Source organism: Nematolebias whitei, chromosome 4 (assembly GCF_014905685.2).
Source record: "Nematolebias whitei isolate Nwh7 chromosome 4, NemWhi1, whole genome shotgun sequence".
Lineage (NCBI taxonomy): Eukaryota > Metazoa > Chordata > Actinopteri > Cyprinodontiformes > Rivulidae > Nematolebias > Nematolebias whitei.
Window position 1 is genome coordinate 26,841,147 of NC_056501.1, and position 17,238 is coordinate 26,858,384.

Genomic DNA, 17,238 nt, shown 5'->3' on the forward strand with positions numbered 1-17,238 from the left:
TTCCTCTTCTTGTTTTTGTCTTTTTTTTTTCTGTTTTTTTTACTGTAGGTTTTGCCTCGATTCTGCTAAACAAACGCGCCAGAAGGTAGCAGTGAACTGGTCCAACTTCAGCCTCAAGAAGGTTCCTTCGAATGCAGCTCAATAACTTGGGCGAGTGCCGGAGGAAATAAAAACAACTTCACACCACAGACTCTTTCAGCAGAGCCCTGTTCGCCCGGAAGCCTTTTCTCATTCCCACTTTTCTTCTCCCGTCAAAGCCAAGGGACCTTTATTGAAACTCACAATACGAAGACTGAAACACGACTTGAGGCTTACAAGCCAGTGAGCATTCTCAAGGCCAACTCTGCCCTTTGTTATTACGGCAGTGTGCTTTTAAATGAGATACAACATGGAAATAAGTATGTTGACTCAAATGCATCCATGTGCTTACATATGCAGTATGTAAACATTTACCTTATGAAATAAATGGTTTTTTATCAAAAAAAAATCTGAGACAATTTAACCTTGTGAAACCGATGGATTCCAATCAATTCAAATTGGTGCTCATCATCCATTGACAACCCAAAACATTATTTAAAACTGACGCTGTACAGTTAAGAAAAGTGCATTTTGACCTACAGTTGAGGAAAACTAACATCACACTGAGCAACAGTGATGACGGCTGCATTGATCCTTGCCACAACGAGACTCCAGTGGTTTTGAAGAGAAACACTTCTAGATTTTAATTATGAACAAATGAAATGGCTAAAGTACTTATACTGTCTTGTTATACATTTTTTTTTAAATTATATAAAAACAAAGCATGAGTGTTTAAGCAGTTAATTTGACAGCAACACTAATTTAACCGTTAGCACTTAATTAATTAATTTTTATGAGTCATCCATGGGATGAAACTTAATCTGATGAAGGACCCCTTCGAATGCATCCCTGTGCATGATGATGTGTAGGACAGAAACATGGAAACCGTTCCCCCCTGGTCTTGTACTGACAAAGCTTGTGTGTGTTGCTTCAGTGTCAGTCTCTTCTGTGTGGCATTAGTGATGGACAGTTGTCTTTTATAACCAAAACTTCAGAAGAACATCTGTTGCCATCTTTGCTCGATAAACTGCTTTTTCAGCCGTTTGCAGCAATTGTTCAGGCTAACACTACTACTCACCTGTTCTGCTCCCTTGGTGGAACCCTCCTCCTGAACCAATCTGTCTGAAGCTCTTGTTCTGATTATGTTTTGATTTGCACCCGTCACAGCAGAAACCTTTAGGTTTTTACTCCAGTGTAAATGTTTTAAGATGATGGCTTTCACGAAGATCGGTCCCTTTTTTTTTTTAAAGAAAAAAAATGTGCTGAAATTCTGTTTTTAATGTAATATCTCTGATGCTTTACAGGTTATACCTAACTAGAAAAGATTATCTTAATGTTTCGAATGTAGATTTATACTATACAAACAATAGCCAAATGTATGTTGGCTTGTTTCGGTTTTTTATTCACTTTTGATACTGTGAAAAATCTTTCGTTCGGAAATATTAAAACAAAACCGTTTTGACAAAGTAATGTGTGATGTTGATCTTTTTAATTTGGTACTCATAATTAAATGGAAGCGAGCACCTCCAGCGCTATTCGGAAAAACGCGAGCTTGATAGTTTTGACCCTCACGTTTTTCCGTACCGAATCTTCCGTCAACATGGCGCGGATGATGATACGTTAGCCTAACTTGAGTAGCTCGTGTTTCATCTTAACACGCGGTTAAGGTAATTTCACAAGAAATTACTGAACTCTTAATTAAAAATGGAGCCCGAAAGTCATACTAAAAAGGTAAGTCCAGGCCACGACATGGTTTGAAATATAAAGAGGACAGGATAGTTTAGGTTAGCTAATGTTAGCTAAGCTGCTACAGACTATCAAACGTCGACCAAAACAATACATGATAAACACTGATGTATTTTAACTGGGTAAAAACCACGACTTAATAACCGATTACTTGTTTATACTACGTTCAGCAGGCTTAAATAAATCCACTATGAAGTCTTCCTATATCAAAACGAAGGGTCGACGTTTCAGAACAAAAGATAAAAGATTTGTTACTCAGCAGCTGGTTCTAACGACTAACTGATTTTCCTACCTGTCAAGGCCATCCCTCCTCCTTTTCTCCCCCTTACAGTGATTATCCTGGTTAGTTATTAATGAATCTAACAGCTTCAGGGTAGAAGCTGTTCTTCAGTCTAGTGGTTCTACACTTAATGCTTCTCAACCTCCTTCCTGAGGGGAGCAGGGCAAAAAGTGTGTGCTGGGTGAGTGGGGTCCTTCATGATGCAGGTGGCCCTCTTCCTGCATCTGGAGGTGTGGATGTCTGTGATGGTGGGGAGACTGACTCCAACAGACTTCTGTGCAGCCTTCATGCCACACATTGATGCTGGAGCACAGGATAATCTCCACTGCACACCTGTAGGGGGTGAGGACTCGGCTTCCCAGTACAGCTTGCCTCAATTAAAGCCTTCAGGCCTTATATGATATTAAGGCAGCATGACGGCTCAGTGGTTAACACTGTTGTCTCACAGCAAGAAATTTCTGGGTTCAAACCCCAGTTGGACCTGGGGTCTTTCTGTGTGGAGTTTGCATGTTGTTCTCATGCTTGCATTGGTTTTCTCCGGGTACTCCGGTTTTCTCCCACCGACCAAAAACATGCATGTTAGGCTGCCTTCAGGCCCAGGCCTCCCTTGCAAAAGAGATCTATGATCTCAATGGGATTTGCCTGGTTAAATAAATAAATGATAAGAAATGACTTATCTGCTTTAACCATCGTTCCCGTTCTCATTTTAGTTTTTCCTTCAGAACAGTATTAGTTGTTTTTAAGAGGGTAGTTCTGCTTATATTCTATTCAGTTTTACTGTATAGAAATATAGCAATATAAATGATTATTGTAACAGTGATTTTTTTTTTCTTCAGAGGTCCCATGGAGAAGACAAATCCGGCTCAGATAGATCGGAGAATGATGATTACGTTCCGTATGTTCCAGTTAAAATCAGAAAACAACAAATGGTGAGTTATCTTTGGTTTTCTTTTTAACACATGGGAGACGAGACAATGGACTGGTACTGGACATGTATAAGGACAGCAGGACAGTGGTGAGATGTGCTGAAGAGGAACGTCTTTCATGTTTGGACTTTGGTTTGGGGTTCCATCTCTTATCCTGTCTACCAAAATTGTTTTAATTCAGATGTAAAAAGCAAAAACACACTTTTTTTTTGTGCATGACTAAGTGTTTACCGGTAATCCAAAAATCAATTCCTCGCATGCATGAAGTCTGTTTCAGTGCTGAGAATGACTGACTCCTGTTGGCTCTGCCAACAAAGCTGAAGCAGCTCGGTGACCTATCTGGTTCAGTAAAAATAAAACATGAGTGAGTGTGTGCATGAGTAGTTTTAGGAAAAGAACAAAAATTAAATAAAAATAAATCTCCATGTCCCACCTCTGACTGACTCGTGCAAATTTGACTGAAAATGGCTCTTTGTTTTCAGCTACTGGTTCTGGAGGGTCTTCCCGAAACTTTGGACTAGAATAAAAATAAATGTCTAAAATATTTTAGGGTGTACTGAAGGGGAAAAAATGTTTTGTCAATGATATTAAAGCTGGGACCCTGTGTACATAATTTCGCTCCACCACATGTACCACATGAGGTGTGAATGACAATAAAGAAACTCTGACTCTGACTCTGACTCTGAATTGTGGTTTGTTTTTTAAGTTGAGGAGCTAAAAAAATTATATTCATTGTCTCTAAATTACTGACTAGTTTATCACGGACAAAGATATTTTAAAAATAGTATTTTTAAGCAGTTAAGTGAGATGGTGATCCCCCCCCCCCCCCCAAAAAAAATAAAAATAAAAACAAAAAAAACCCAAACAAAAAACAAATACTTATTGTCCTAAAGTTAAAGGACCTTCTGTGGGTTGAGTTAGGCTTACATCGTTCTGAGTAACTTAACTTTAGACAAACTTGTTCAGTTTTATCCTAAAGTTACCATCAGCTCTGGTTCACAGCTACAGAAGATGCTACGTCTGCGAGGAAAGGCAGTGGACGAAGAGCAGAAGGACAGTGGGGAGGAGCAGAGGGATGAGGACGAGGGTCTCGGTCCACGCTCCAACGTAAGTCTGCTTGACCAGCATCAGCATCTGAAGGAAAAGGCAGAAGGTTAGTTCCATCCTGATCCACTCTATGTTGATATATTTTTTATTCCTTTATTTGGCTCAAGCACGAGTTCTGTAAGACTTCAGTTTCTGCATGTTTGTGTCTGCAGCCCGAAAGGAGTCTGCCAAAGAGAAGCAGCTGAAAGAGGAAGAGAAGATTCTTGAAAGTGTTGCAGAGGGAAGAGGTACTGTTCCAAGATCTGTCAAATCTTTTTGATTTATTGTCACATTTTATGTGTAAAAACTAATTTGGCCTTTTTTAAATTTCAGCTCTGATGTCTGTAAAAGAAATGGCTAAAGGTATCATATATGATGATCCAATTAAAACAAGGCGAGTTCTGAGTTTAACTCTACATCTTCTCATATGGTTAACGTTTTAAAATTCACTGTTTAACTTTCATATTATTTGTAGCTGGAAGGCACCCCGCTACATCCTGAACATGCCAGACACCAGACACGAACGGGTCAGGAAGAAATTCCACATTCTGGTTGACGGAGAAGGCATCCCTGCTCCCATCAAAAGCTTCAGGGAGATGAAGTTTCCACCAGGTCACACCTCAGTCTGTCTCACACAATCAAAACACACTCCTGCCTGAATGAAAGCCTGTAGTGCTTCAACACCGTTCACAAGTGGCAACATCTCTCTTGTCATTGCAGCAATTCTAAAAGGTTTAAAAAAGAAGGGGATTGTGCATCCGACGCCAATTCAGATTCAAGGAATCCCCACGGTGTAAGTCCTGCACGTGAAACTAACACGAGTAGTGTTCACTGTTGAGTTAAATACGTGTAAACCTGTTTGTGTTCAGGCTGTCGGGCCGAGACATGATTGGCATCGCCTTCACTGGATCAGGGAAGACTTTGGTTTTCACTCTGCCAATCATCATGTTTGCCCTGGAGCAGGAGAAGAGGCTGCCTTTCTTCAAGCGAGAAGGACCGTATGGGCTCATCATCTGTCCTTCAGTAAGAATTAATGTTCCTCTAGATCATGCAGCAGCAGCAGCCACAGTAAAGAAAGGTTATTTATTATGTAACTGTCAGACTCATTACTGCACAAACTTGATCAGTTTGCTAACGCTGCCTGAAAAATGTCCTCTTCCGTGTAGATATTTAGTATTTGTACAAGAATGCGTCCACTGTGGAGCCTTGGAGCATCATTTTGTTACTAAACTTGTGGCATTAAAGGCTGCTCATCATTATGCAGCCAACAAAATATAAGCCGTTGGTGCCATAAAACCCTAGCTCAAGAAAAAAACCCAGAGATACTTGAACTCCATTTGAGACAGAACCTCACTTCCAATACTACTTATATTTTTACATAAAAATATTAAATATTCTCACTCTGTTGTATCCAGATTTAAAGTAGTGTTTGAAAAAATTATTTAAAAATCAGAAAATTAATGTACCTTTCAAGACCTTTTGTATTTTTGGTAAATATAAAAGCAGAGTGGCATATTATGAAAATTTAAAAAATCACTTTCTGTGCTCTGTATGTGTTTGGGTGTCTAAAATCAGTACCAACTCAAAAACTAATAATTATCTGTCACGCTGAACTTTTAAAGTTTAATCTGTTTGAATGTCCTGGGGAATGTTGCATCTTTTCTTAGCTTGAAGCGGTGCTGCATTCACTGTACCCCAGGAATTGAAACTCGAGATTCCTTTCTTCTATTATTTATTTATTATTTGTCACAGAATCCAAAAAGTTGGCTAATATTGTTCTACTAGTGCATTATTTGATTTATCAAAACTCAAAAGTCTGTTTTTGCTGGTCTCCTTTACTTATTGTTCTAGACAGGATTATTTTTTTCCATCTACCTTGACTCTGGTTTGTCATCAGAAAAACAAAAGCTCGTGTTGCAATGTGTGTTGTGAGTTTGTTCTTTTCAGGGTCACGAATGAGAAAAATCAGGGTAGAAACAAAAACCAGCAGCAGGCTCTGGCAAACAACAGTAAAGACTTAAATTCACTAAAAGTTGTTTGCTGATTTTTCCAGTCACTTTTTAAACTTAAAACAGAACTGGTTGTGAAATTTTAAAGTATTTTTCCTTAACTGTTCTCACCTCTTGTTTTAAATTGTAGCGAGAGTTGGCGAGGCAGACGCACAGCATCATCGAGTATTACTGCAAGCTGCTGGAGGAGGAAGGAGCTCCTCAGCTGCGCACTGCGCTCTGTATCGGAGGAATGTCTGTCAAGGAGCAGATGGAGGTGGTGAAACAGTGAGTACGTCTAATGGGCTCATCAGGGTTCAGGAACAAGGGAGCTGTCTGCTTGATGCAGTTACATCAGTGTGAGAGGAGAAACAGGCTTTAACTAGAGAAATTACATTTCCTGCGAAAATGCAGTGTGAATGCTTATTGCTGAAGAACTTGCTAAAAAACAGCTGAAGTTAGCTAAAAATATGCTGAATTGTAGCTGAAACGGTAGAACAAGTCAACATTAGCAGAAGAGAGAACACACATTTGCATAATTGGGTTTAAATAAGCAGAAACTAGCACAAAAATTAGGAAATTAGCTTAAACCAGCTGTAATTAGCAAAAAAAAAACCAGCTGAAAAGTAGTTGAAAAGGCAGAAAGAATCTTAAAACTACCAGAAGTAAGTGGAATGAGCTGAAATGAGCTAAAATAAATGTGGAAAAGCTGAAAAAGTTACCGTAAATTTAGCACAAAACGGCTAAATAGTAGCTGAAATAGTAGAAAAAGCTGAAACTAGCACAAATAAGCTGAAAGGAGTATAACAAGCTGAAATGAGCAGAAAGAAGTAAATAGGCTGAAAGTTGCAGAAATTACTACGGTACACTTGAATTTATCTAAAAACTGCTGAAATTAGCTAAAAAAAAAAGCTAAAAAAAAAAAACTGGCTGAAAAGATGGAACAAGCTTAAATTAGCAGAAGAAAACAGAGAAAGAATACGTTTGCCCAATTAGGCTGAAAGAATCAGAGATTAGCGCAAAAAGTGAAAATTACCTGAAAAAGCTGAAATTAGCAAAAACAGCTAAGTACCGGTAGCTAAAACAGCAGAAAGAAACTTAAATTACCAGAAGGAAGTGGAGAGCACATTTTAGCTGAACTAGGCTGAAACAAGTTTAAATGAGTGCAAAAATGTGGAATTAGCTTTAAAAGCTAAAATTAGCATAAACACAGCTAAATAGTAGCAGAAATAGCTGAAACTTACATAAATAAGCTGAATGCAGCATAACAATCTGAAATTAGCAGAAAGAAGTTAGAAGAAGCACAAAAATTTTGTAATTGGCAGAAAGAATCTGAGAGTAGGGATGTGGCCGATCCGATCCAGTATCTGTATCGACCTCCGATACCAGCATAATTTACGTATCGGATTTTAACGATCCAACCTGCAGAGATTTCTGATCCATGATGCATGTTGGCTTCAAACTATGGAATGGATTTCCTGAACGGCGGCGTGTCTCATGAGCCCTGAGTAATAAGACCCGCCTCACATTCAGGAAATGCAGTTCATAGTTTGCAGCCAGCTACAACGTGACGACTGAGTTAGCATCACTGTGGCTAACGGCTAACAAACTTTTCATCTAAACATGTCCGCTGTGTGGAAGTATTTTACACTAGAAACACCACAAAACAAGACAGCAACATGCAATGTCTGCAGAGCCATAGCGCCACATTAAACCGCGGTAAAGTTAGTTTTACATTGGACATTAGAGCTCCGTGGCTTCAGCGGGGCACTGCTCTTTGGTCAAACCGAAACAGGCAACTCGACCCCGGGCAGCCACGTCCAATCTGCTCCACTAACTCTGCCCGTCTCGGAGGAGGGACAGACTGAGCGCGGCTGCCCCAAATCAGGCTGCCTGCTGTGGATTGAACAAGAAGAAGACATCACTGAAACCACGGAGCTCAAATGTTTACAGAGAAGTTGCTAAACTTCATCATGATTAATGACCAACCACTGTCAGTTGTAGAAAATGAAGGATTTCACAGTTTGATACTTGCAGTCAAGATGTAGTTTACCCTCCAGGAGATATTTGTCAGTACAACAGTAGACAATCATAAAAAATTATATGATTTAAATAAAACTAAACAAAAACAGCTACATTATAAAGTGATGTAAAATACTAAAACCAGGAACATGTTTGTGTTGGTTTATGCCACGAACTTAGCAGATGTTTAAACCCATTTAACATTTTATTTTATTCATTCATTCATTCATTCATTTAAAAGAAACAAAATAAACAAAACAAATTCATCAAAAAGAAAACATTTAATGAAAAGAGTGTGGAAAGAAGAAAAAAATTCTTATATCTGCCCCTTGTTAAAAAAAAACAAAAAACTTTAAACAATACACTTAACACTTAAATTAGTCACTTTAATATCCACTTTAAAACTAGGAATAAAAAAACATATTTTGTGTTGCACTAAACAGCTGAATTTAGCTGAAAGTAGCAGATTTTATTTTAAATTTGCACAAGAAAGCTGAAAGAAGCTGAAGCAGAACCAAATGTGAAAGGAGCAGTTACATGTTGTAAACAGATCTAAAGAGTTGAAGGATGAAAAATGAGCTCAATTTATTTTCTATGAGAGAAAAAAATGGCAGAAAAGGCTAAATATTTCAAAAAGCTATAAAGTTGCACCAGTACTAAAAGTCATAGCAGGATGGTCCTGAAAGATCTGATTGTTTTGATTTATGATTTGTGGAAATAGCACAAAAATTGTGGAACGAGAAAGATGGCGAAAAATGTACAGAAGAAAAATGGCTCACAATAGTGTGACTGCTTCATAAACGTCCACACAATGAGAAGCTTCTGCCACGATGTGTTGTAGATATCATGCTGGGAGAACCTACATCGCACCACTTCTAAAAAAGTTCAATCTGGTCCTCTGGACATTCAAATTTATTATTATTATTATTGTTTTTTGAATGTCCAGAGGACCAGATTGAACTTTTTTAGATTTTTCTACCTGGATTATTGAGCACGCATCTGGATACATCACACCACGTGTGTGTGTTTGTTTCAGTGGCGTCCACATGATGGTTGCCACCCCTGGAAGATTGATGGACCTGCTGCAGAAGAAGATGGTCAGTCTGGACATTTGTCGCTACTTAGCTCTGGATGAAGCGGACAGAATGATTGACATGGGGTTTGAAGAAGACATCAGGACCATCTTTTCCTACTTCAAGGTGAGGCTCTCAAAGGGGTCTTTAACTTCCAGGAATCGTGTCGGACTGTGAGACCACTGATTCAGTTTCCTTTCAAAATAAACAATATTGTCTCTCTTTATCCGTTTTAACCGTTTTCTTTGTATTGTTTCACATGAAGGAGTCAATCAGATTATGTAGGTCCAGTTGAAAGGTCATGAAAAGTTCTCTTACTGGTTGTCTCTTTGGGAGAGCTCAGTTAGAAGGAATCCAGATGTGCTCTGAGTAGACTGATGATCTACCTGTGAATCTAAGTGGATTGCTGAAGCTTTTAAACAGCTTTAGTCTAAAAGAATTCACGGTAATTCATGTTAGCACTGTTTTATAAACCTTTACACCTCTGTCAGGGTTGCACTACATGGTCATTCATGATCCCCTGCTGAAAGAATTGATGGGCGTTTTAAGGAAAACATTCTTCAAATTCATCAATATGTATTCAATTTAAAATATTTAACCCCCCACCTTCCAGCTGCAGCTCCAACCATGAAACCAATTATCAGCAACTCATGCTTGCCATGCCCATATTTTCCTTTACTCATGCTGAGATCATTATTATAACACAACAAACTAAAGCAGAGAAAGCAGTCTGAACAAGCTGTAATCTCAGCGGCTGCTTTATGATTTAGGACTCTTGCTTATTTCATGGTTTTATAAAAAAAAAGACCGAGTCCACACGGTTGGTTCTTGAGGTGAATTACTTCAAGTCAACAGAAAATCTCTTGAATGAAACAGAGGCTTCTGCTACAGAGACGGGCTCTTTCACCGGTCCAGTGGATCAACGTGCAGGGAGGGCTGCATGGATTCTGAACGGAAAGCTGAGCTCACCCGTGACCATAGTTTCCACTTTATTATCCTTTCAAAATAAATGATGGTTGCAGAAACGGTTGCTCCGAGTTATTTTCATCCGTTTTTTTATGGCGTGTGGTGAGAATGTCCTGATTTTATCCATGAAATCTGCTTCTCTGCACTTTAACTTTTTCTCACAAGTAAAATTCATTTTCTAAGCAGTCTTCATAGTTGCCAAGTGTTTTTGAGTTCCAGCTGCTGCGCTCAATCGGTTGATGCTGGAAATTACAAAACACGTGCGCTAATGTTTCATATCCTCCTTCAGGGACAAAGGCAAACTCTGCTTTTCAGCGCTACGATGCCCAAGAAGATCCAGAACTTTGCAAAGAGCGCTCTGGTCAAACCTGTCACCATTAACGTGGGCCGCGCCGGAGCTGCCAGCTTGGATGTCATCCAAGTATGTTCATCTTTCATACAGAATATTCAATTTGAGCTCAAAGCATTTTTACAAAGATGTCAAAATCGTATCTGAGCTAAATGTTTGTCTTGTTTACAGGAAGTAGAATATGTCAAAGAGGAGGCCAAGATGGTGTACCTTCTCGAATGTCTCCAGAAAACACCGCCTCCAGTACGTTCCTCCACCTGGTATTATACCTAAAATACATGAGGGGCAATATGTCTCAAGTCACCGTTGGCTCTGACAGGTGTTGCTGTTTGCTGAGAAGAAGGCCGACGTTGATGCCATTCATGAGTATCTGCTGCTGAAGGGGGTGGAGGCCGTGGCCATACATGGAGGAAAAGGTCTGCAGAACAATGTTGCATACAAATGGAAAGCAGTCAGTACATCAAAACAATACATTTAGGAGAATACTGTGTTTGAAGATTCTTTAATCCAAATGTTTACTGTCTTGTAGTTCTTGATTAAGGCCACCAGAGGTCACTGTACTCACGTCACAAGTTTCATGAAGCAGTCCTGTGTGATTTTGAAGAAAATGCTTAAAGTGTGAATGTTTACGAAGCATTCATTCTATTGTGATCCATTTTTCGTCTGTACGTTTATCTGCTTCTTTCTCATTCCACATTTTTTGCGCTGTTTCAACAAATCATATTTCAAAATGTTCAGCTCTTTCAGGACCATCCTGCTATGACTTTTGGTATTGATGCAACTTTAGCTTTTTGAAATATTTAGCTTCTTCTGCCATTTTTTTTGTTTCATAGAAAATTAATTGAGCTCATTTTACATCCTTCAAATCTTTAGATTTGTTTACAACCTTTTACTGCTCCTTTCACATTTTGTTCTGCTTCAGCTTCCTTGTGCAAATGAAAACTTTTTTTCAGCTATTTTCAGCTAATTTCAGCTGGATTTTTTTCAGCTGTTTTTTACTCCTTTCAGATTATTTCTGCTAACTACAGTTTTGTGCTTCTTCTAACTTCTTTCTGCTAATTTCAGCTTATGTTCCTTTCATCTTATTTCTGCAAGTTTTAGCATTTTCTGCTATTTCAGCTACCATTTAGCTGATTTTATGCTAATTTTAGTTTTTTCAGCCAATTCCACATTTTTTGCACTCATTTAAACTTTTCATCTTAATTCAGCAAAAATGTGCTCTTGACTTCCTTCTGGCAATTTAAGCTTCTTTCTGCCTTTTAAGCTACTTTGCAGCTGTTTTTTTTTTTTCTAATTTCAGCTTTTTCCAGATAATTTCCATTTTTTGTGCTAATTTCTGCTTCTTTCAGCCAAACTAGGCAACATTGTGTTCTCTCTACTTTCTTCTGCCAATTTAAGCTTGTTCTACATTTTCAGCTACCTTTTTTTTTTGGTTGCATTTTTTAGCTAATTTCAGCTGTTATCAGATCAATTCAAGTTTGTCATGGTAATTTCGGCTACTTTCAGCCCAATTAACTTCTTTCAGCTGATGCTCCTTTCAGCTTATTTCTGCTCGTTTCAACTTTTTCTGCTAGTTCAGCTATTATGTAGCTTTTTAGTGCTAAATTTAGCTTTTTCGGCTAATTCCACTTTTTTTTTTTTTTTTAGCTCGTTTCAGCTTCTTCCACTTCCCTTTGGTAGTTTAAGCTTTTTTATGCCTTTTCAGCTTCGTTGCAGCTATTTGTTTTTGCTGATTTCAGCTTTTTTTTTAGCTAATTTCCTAAAATTTTGGCTAATTTCTGCTTATTTAAACAGAATTCAGCAAATATGTGTTCTTTCTGTAGTCTTCTGCTAATTTCAGCTTGTTCTTCCATTTCAGCTACATTTCAGCTTGCTTTTAGCTAATTTCAGCTGCTGTTTTAGCAAGTCCTTCAGCAATAAGCATTCACACTGCATTTTTGCAGGATATGCAATTTCTCTAGTTGAAGGTGGTTTTATTGATTCCCCCCCCCCCCCCAGATCAGGAAGAAAGAACAAAAGCTATTGAAGCATTCAAAGAAGGAAAGAAAGACGTGTTGGTTGCCACAGATGTTGCTTCCAAGGGTCTGGATTTTCCAGCTATTCAGCATGTAGTGAACTACGACATGCCCGAAGAGATAGAAAATTACGGTAAGAGGGTTCAAATACAGCTCACTTTGCTTTAGAAGCCTGTAGCATTGTGTTTTTATGAATTCCTCTTTGTTGTCTCTCTCTGGTTTGTTGAAATTCTCGTGATTCAGTCCATAGAATTGGAAGAACTGGACGATCAGGGAAGACTGGGATTGCCACAACGTTCATCAATAAAGGCTGCGGTAAGGAAACATTTTCAAGAAATGCTAAACAAATCCCATTTCACACTAAAAGCTTCCACACTCAGTACCGTATTTTCCAGCCTATAAGTCACGGTTTTTGCATAATTTACATGCCCTGCGATTTATAGGCCGAAGTGACATATTTATGGATATTTTCTCGAATTTATAAACCATGTTTTTGGCTGAGATATGACCACAATTCATTCTGACTGAAAAAAAAGTTAAGCAGTACCACGTTCAGCCACTTGATGGGAGCAGAGTAGTAGTATGGTATGGCATGCTGTTGTATCATGTAATACCATACCATACCAATTTATTTATAGAGCACTTAAAACAGCAACAAGGCCAACCAAAGTGCTATACAAAGGAAAACAAACATGCACAGCGGACAGGAAAACATAAGATAAAAATACAGATACAAATAGCAGCAGAAGCTAACTAAAATGGCCAACAGAGTAGAGAACAGACCGGACCAAAACAAATCACACCGTGTTAAAGGCAAGCGAATAGAAGTGGGTCTTCAAGCGAGACTTAAAGACTGAGAGTGTGGGAGCCTGCCGGACACTCAGTGGCAACTCATTCCACAGTCGTGGACCTGCAACAGAGAAAGCCCTGTCACCTCTGAGCTTACGACGGGTTTCTGGGACTGAGAGAAGCATCTGGTCTGCTGACCTCAGAGAACGCGGTGGGACATATGGCTGCAGAAGATCAGTCAGATAGGATGGGGCGGAACTGTTCAGTGATTTAAAAACATACATGAGAATTTTGAATTGATCCGAAGGTGAATGGGTAGCCAGTGCAGGGAGGCCAAAACTGGCGTGATGTGCTCTCTATAGCCTGTACCAGTTAAAAATAATAGGTAAACGTGGCTATAATGACAAATTCAAAAAAGTTCAAGACAAAAACAACTGGACTTTATTTATTATACTTTCTTTATACTTTATTGTTTTTTTTTTTCTTGGAACTTTTTTGAATTTACCATGTCCTGGATGACTGAGAATCTTCACCAGCTTTTAATGACTCCATCGGCCTGCCATATCCTCTCCACCTTCGTTCTGCTCGCTGCTTGGAACTGTCAAACCAGCTGCACTGCCCCGGCGAAATGCAGCTAATTTGACCATTAAAGTGCATTTATTAAGCAAATGTTAGACTGAGACACACCTTTGCTATAATTTCGAGCAAACAATTAATTGTTTAGGTGCTTTTCTTGTTAAATTTCAGAGAAACGAGCCGCGTTCCTCCTCCCTTTTCTCTTCCTTCTGAGTGTTCACGGAGCACCGAGGCAGCAAAACTATTTTTGAAATACAGCTGATTTGACAAAGTGCATTTATTAAGCAAATGTTAGACTGAGACAAACCTTTGCTATAATTTTGAGCAAACAAATAATTGTTTTTAAGTGTTAATCTTGCTAAATTCTTGATAAAGTCCTCCTGTGTACGCTCCCGTGGTAGCCCATCGATTTTTGGCACAACACCGGCCCACATTTCCTGGTTCGGCCCGCATTTCCTGGTTCGGCCCACATTTCCTGGTTCGGCCCACATTTCCTGGTTCGGCCCACATTTCCTGGTTCGGCCCACATTTCCTGGTTCGGCCCACATTTCCAGGTTGTCAGCGGTGACGCATAATAGACACGACGTATACGGCGAAGTGACGTATTTATGGATTTTCCCACTTTATTATTATACAAATATGGACCGATGCGACTTATAGGGTGGAGTAACATGTACGGCGGAAAATACGTTATATATTTCAATTAAACAGAACAAGAACAGTTTAGTAGCTTCCTAACATGATAAAGCATCAAGAATGATCTTGTTTCTGTGAGACAGGACGTATCTGTTCTTCATGCCATTTTACATAACGGTGTTTTTATGTATGTCGTCTCTAAGACCCTGATGCTGACTCGTGCAGACATTTCATATCCAGTACCGTAGTTCTTGTCAGTATTCTAGGCAAAAGCAGTTTCCCACTTTTATTTTTATAGGACATAATGACAATCCAGTTGTTTTTTTTTTTGGAAGGAAAAAAGGTGACGTTGAATCTTTTTCTTGTGTTTTGAAGATGTTTTTCTCACAAAATCCTTCTAATAAAAAGTAAAAGTGCAGTTTAGTCACTTTTTAAAAAATATTTTCAAACCAGTGTCTCACTGGGTTTTATCTGTCAGTAACTATTTTGTGAACAATTGTCAATCGCTCCCAGTTGTCACAGAGTTGTTGCAGGCGTCTCAAACCATTCCCAGTGTAGTTTGCATGAACGTCGGAGTGTTGGAGCTGTGTTCCGACACGTGCACTGAGCTCTTCGAAAGACCGCAGCCATGAATGTTCAGGTCTAAAAACCGTGTTGGTCATGAGTAATAATTAAAAACTATCTACTTTTCTTCATTTCAAAAGTATACTCTCATAGATTAATTCATGCTCATGGGGGCAGCTGCCTGGTGGGTACGATGTCTGCAGAGGTGGACAACAAAATACTGTGCGCAGCCAAGCATGTGGCCTTGCAAGCCGTGCACACAAAAAATAGACGGCGGTTTTCAAAAACTGGAAGCACAAAAAGCACCCGTACGCCCTATGAGATACTTTTTTTCGATTTGGATTACCGCGTACTGCATCGCTGAGAACTTACACCGACATTAAGGATGTAATAACAACCCAAACGTGTGTACAATGAAGTTGAACATCTTTGTAGAAGTTCTGCATAATGAGGAATAAATGGCTGAAATATTTAGACCACAGATGATACAGAATGTTCTTTTTTTTAATTATTTTTTTTTTTATTTAACTGCTATTTCACCAGTAAAATCCCATTGAGATAAAAAATCTCTTTTGCAAGTGAATCCTGGCCAAGACTGGCAGCAGCACACAGAGGTTACAGAACATTCACAGCAAAAACAGAAAAAGTGAACTTGTTCATAAACAAATTGATTAAAAGGTTCCTCAGTTAAAACATTTATACATGATTCCTTCTCCAAATCAGTAAGAACAGCCTTAAAAACATTTAGTGGCAACAGCTCCTGTAGGTTCATGTATTTCTGCAACTGGTTCCAAGAAGATGGAGCAGAAAACTGAAAATATTTCTTTCCAAGTTCAGTTCGGACTTTAGGCACCGAGAGTAAGTTCTCACAACGAAGAGAGTATCCTCCGGTGGACTTTCTCTTTATAAAGGCCAACAAATGCAAAGGAAGAAGTCCCATTATGGCCTTTATAAATAAAAATATGCCAATGGCAGAGGCTACGAGTGGCCAAGGACGTCCATTCAACCCAGTTGTATAAAGTGCAATGATGTGTAAAACCTTTTAAACCTGTTATAAATATTAAAACTCCATGATAAACAGTATCCAGCGAATAAAGACATTTACGAGGAGCAGGGATGTATAAAATATCACCATAGTCCAGTACAGACATAAAAGTAGCATCAACCAGTCGCTTTCTAGCCTCAAAAGATCGACAGGATCTGATCCTGAAATAAAATCCCAATTTTAATCTTAGTTTCTTCACCAGCCGTTGAATGTGGGAAGTAAAAGACAAAGAATCATCTATTAAAAATCCTAAATATTTATACTGTGATACTTTTTCAGTTTTCACACCTTCAGCTGTAGTAATGAAAGTTCTTAAACACAACCGATGTGTTGGTTTTAATGTTGTCATTTCCAGAAAGGATGAATGATTTTTTTAAAACAATTTACTACAACTTTTAGCGGTCTTGATGAGTGTTCAGTCACAGACGGCTCACAGGAAGTGTGTGTTTGTGTCTCCTGATAGATGAGTCCGTCCTGATGGATCTGAAGGCTCTGCTGGTTGAAGCCAAACAGAAGGTCCCCCCGGTCCTCCAGGTGCTGCAGACCGGAGACGAGACCATGCTGGACATCGGAGGTGAGCGACTTGTCCTCAGCACGATTCTTTTACGCTCTCTTGACCGGTGCCTGTGTGCAGTTTGCAGACTTTTGCTAACTTGTGTGGTTGATTCTCAGGAGAGAGGGGCTGCACGTTCTGCGGAGGTCTCGGCCATCGTATCACAGACTGCCCCAAGCTGGAGGCCATGCAGACCAAACAAGTCACCAACATCGGACGGAAAGACTACCTGGCTCACAGCTCCATGGACTTTTAAGACGTTCATGAACAGAACGAACCCTGTCGTGTTGACAGAAGCGAGAAATGTTTGTGAGGAAAGTGCAGTTACGTATAATGTCAGCGAATTAAGGAAGTATCTTTTCATCACGTACTTCATGAAGGTCACTTGGTTAATAATCACTTGATTTGACCTTTTTCTTCTTCTAAAGGTTCTAGGTTTAAATGTGTATTTGTAAAACCCAAACTTTAAAGGTCTAACTGTAAATAAAACCTTTTATATTTATTATTCGTGTTTGGTCTCAGCTGTGGCGTGAAAAATTGAAAGGT

At 39.1% G+C, this 17,238-nt stretch overlaps 2 protein-coding genes across 2 annotated transcripts in view; both read left to right on the top strand.

Annotated features, from left to right (window-relative positions):
- The window catches only part of fam193b (family with sequence similarity 193 member B), a 24,069-nt gene extending 23,338 nt beyond the window's left edge, over window positions 1-731 (top strand). Inside the window, exon 10 of the mRNA XM_037675926.1 lies at window positions 49-731. Coding sequence (XP_037531854.1) covers window positions 49-145 — 97 coding nt within the window. The 3' untranslated portion in view covers window positions 146-731. The remainder of the gene's footprint in view (window positions 1-48) is intronic.
- Window positions 732-1,663: 932 nt separating this feature from the next.
- On the top strand, window positions 1,664-17,193 carry ddx41 (DEAD (Asp-Glu-Ala-Asp) box polypeptide 41). The gene is made up of 17 exons (XM_037675927.1): window positions 1,664-1,809; window positions 2,941-3,033; window positions 4,033-4,183; window positions 4,290-4,364; window positions 4,450-4,510; window positions 4,592-4,728; window positions 4,837-4,909; window positions 4,986-5,139; window positions 6,256-6,392; window positions 9,163-9,325; window positions 10,455-10,586; window positions 10,686-10,757; window positions 10,834-10,930; window positions 12,513-12,662; window positions 12,773-12,844; window positions 16,603-16,713; window positions 16,812-17,193. The coding sequence occupies exons 1-17, from the start codon at window positions 1,783-1,785 to the stop codon at window positions 16,946-16,948; spliced, it is 1,842 nt and encodes a 613-aa protein (XP_037531855.1). The 5' UTR covers window positions 1,664-1,782; the 3' UTR covers window positions 16,949-17,193.
- Window positions 17,194-17,238: the final 45 nt, after the last annotated feature.

Coding starts and splice junctions, on each gene's coding strand:
- ddx41 (XM_037675927.1), top strand. CDS start 1,783: ATGGAGCCCGAAAGTCATACTAAAAAG. Junction 4,184..4,289: donor TCTGAAGGAAAAGGCAGAAG/GTTAGTTCCATC, acceptor TTGTGTCTGCAG/CCCGAAAGGAGTCTGCCAAA. Junction 10,758..10,833: donor TCCAGAAAACACCGCCTCCA/GTACGTTCCTCC, acceptor TGGCTCTGACAG/GTGTTGCTGTTTGCTGAGAA.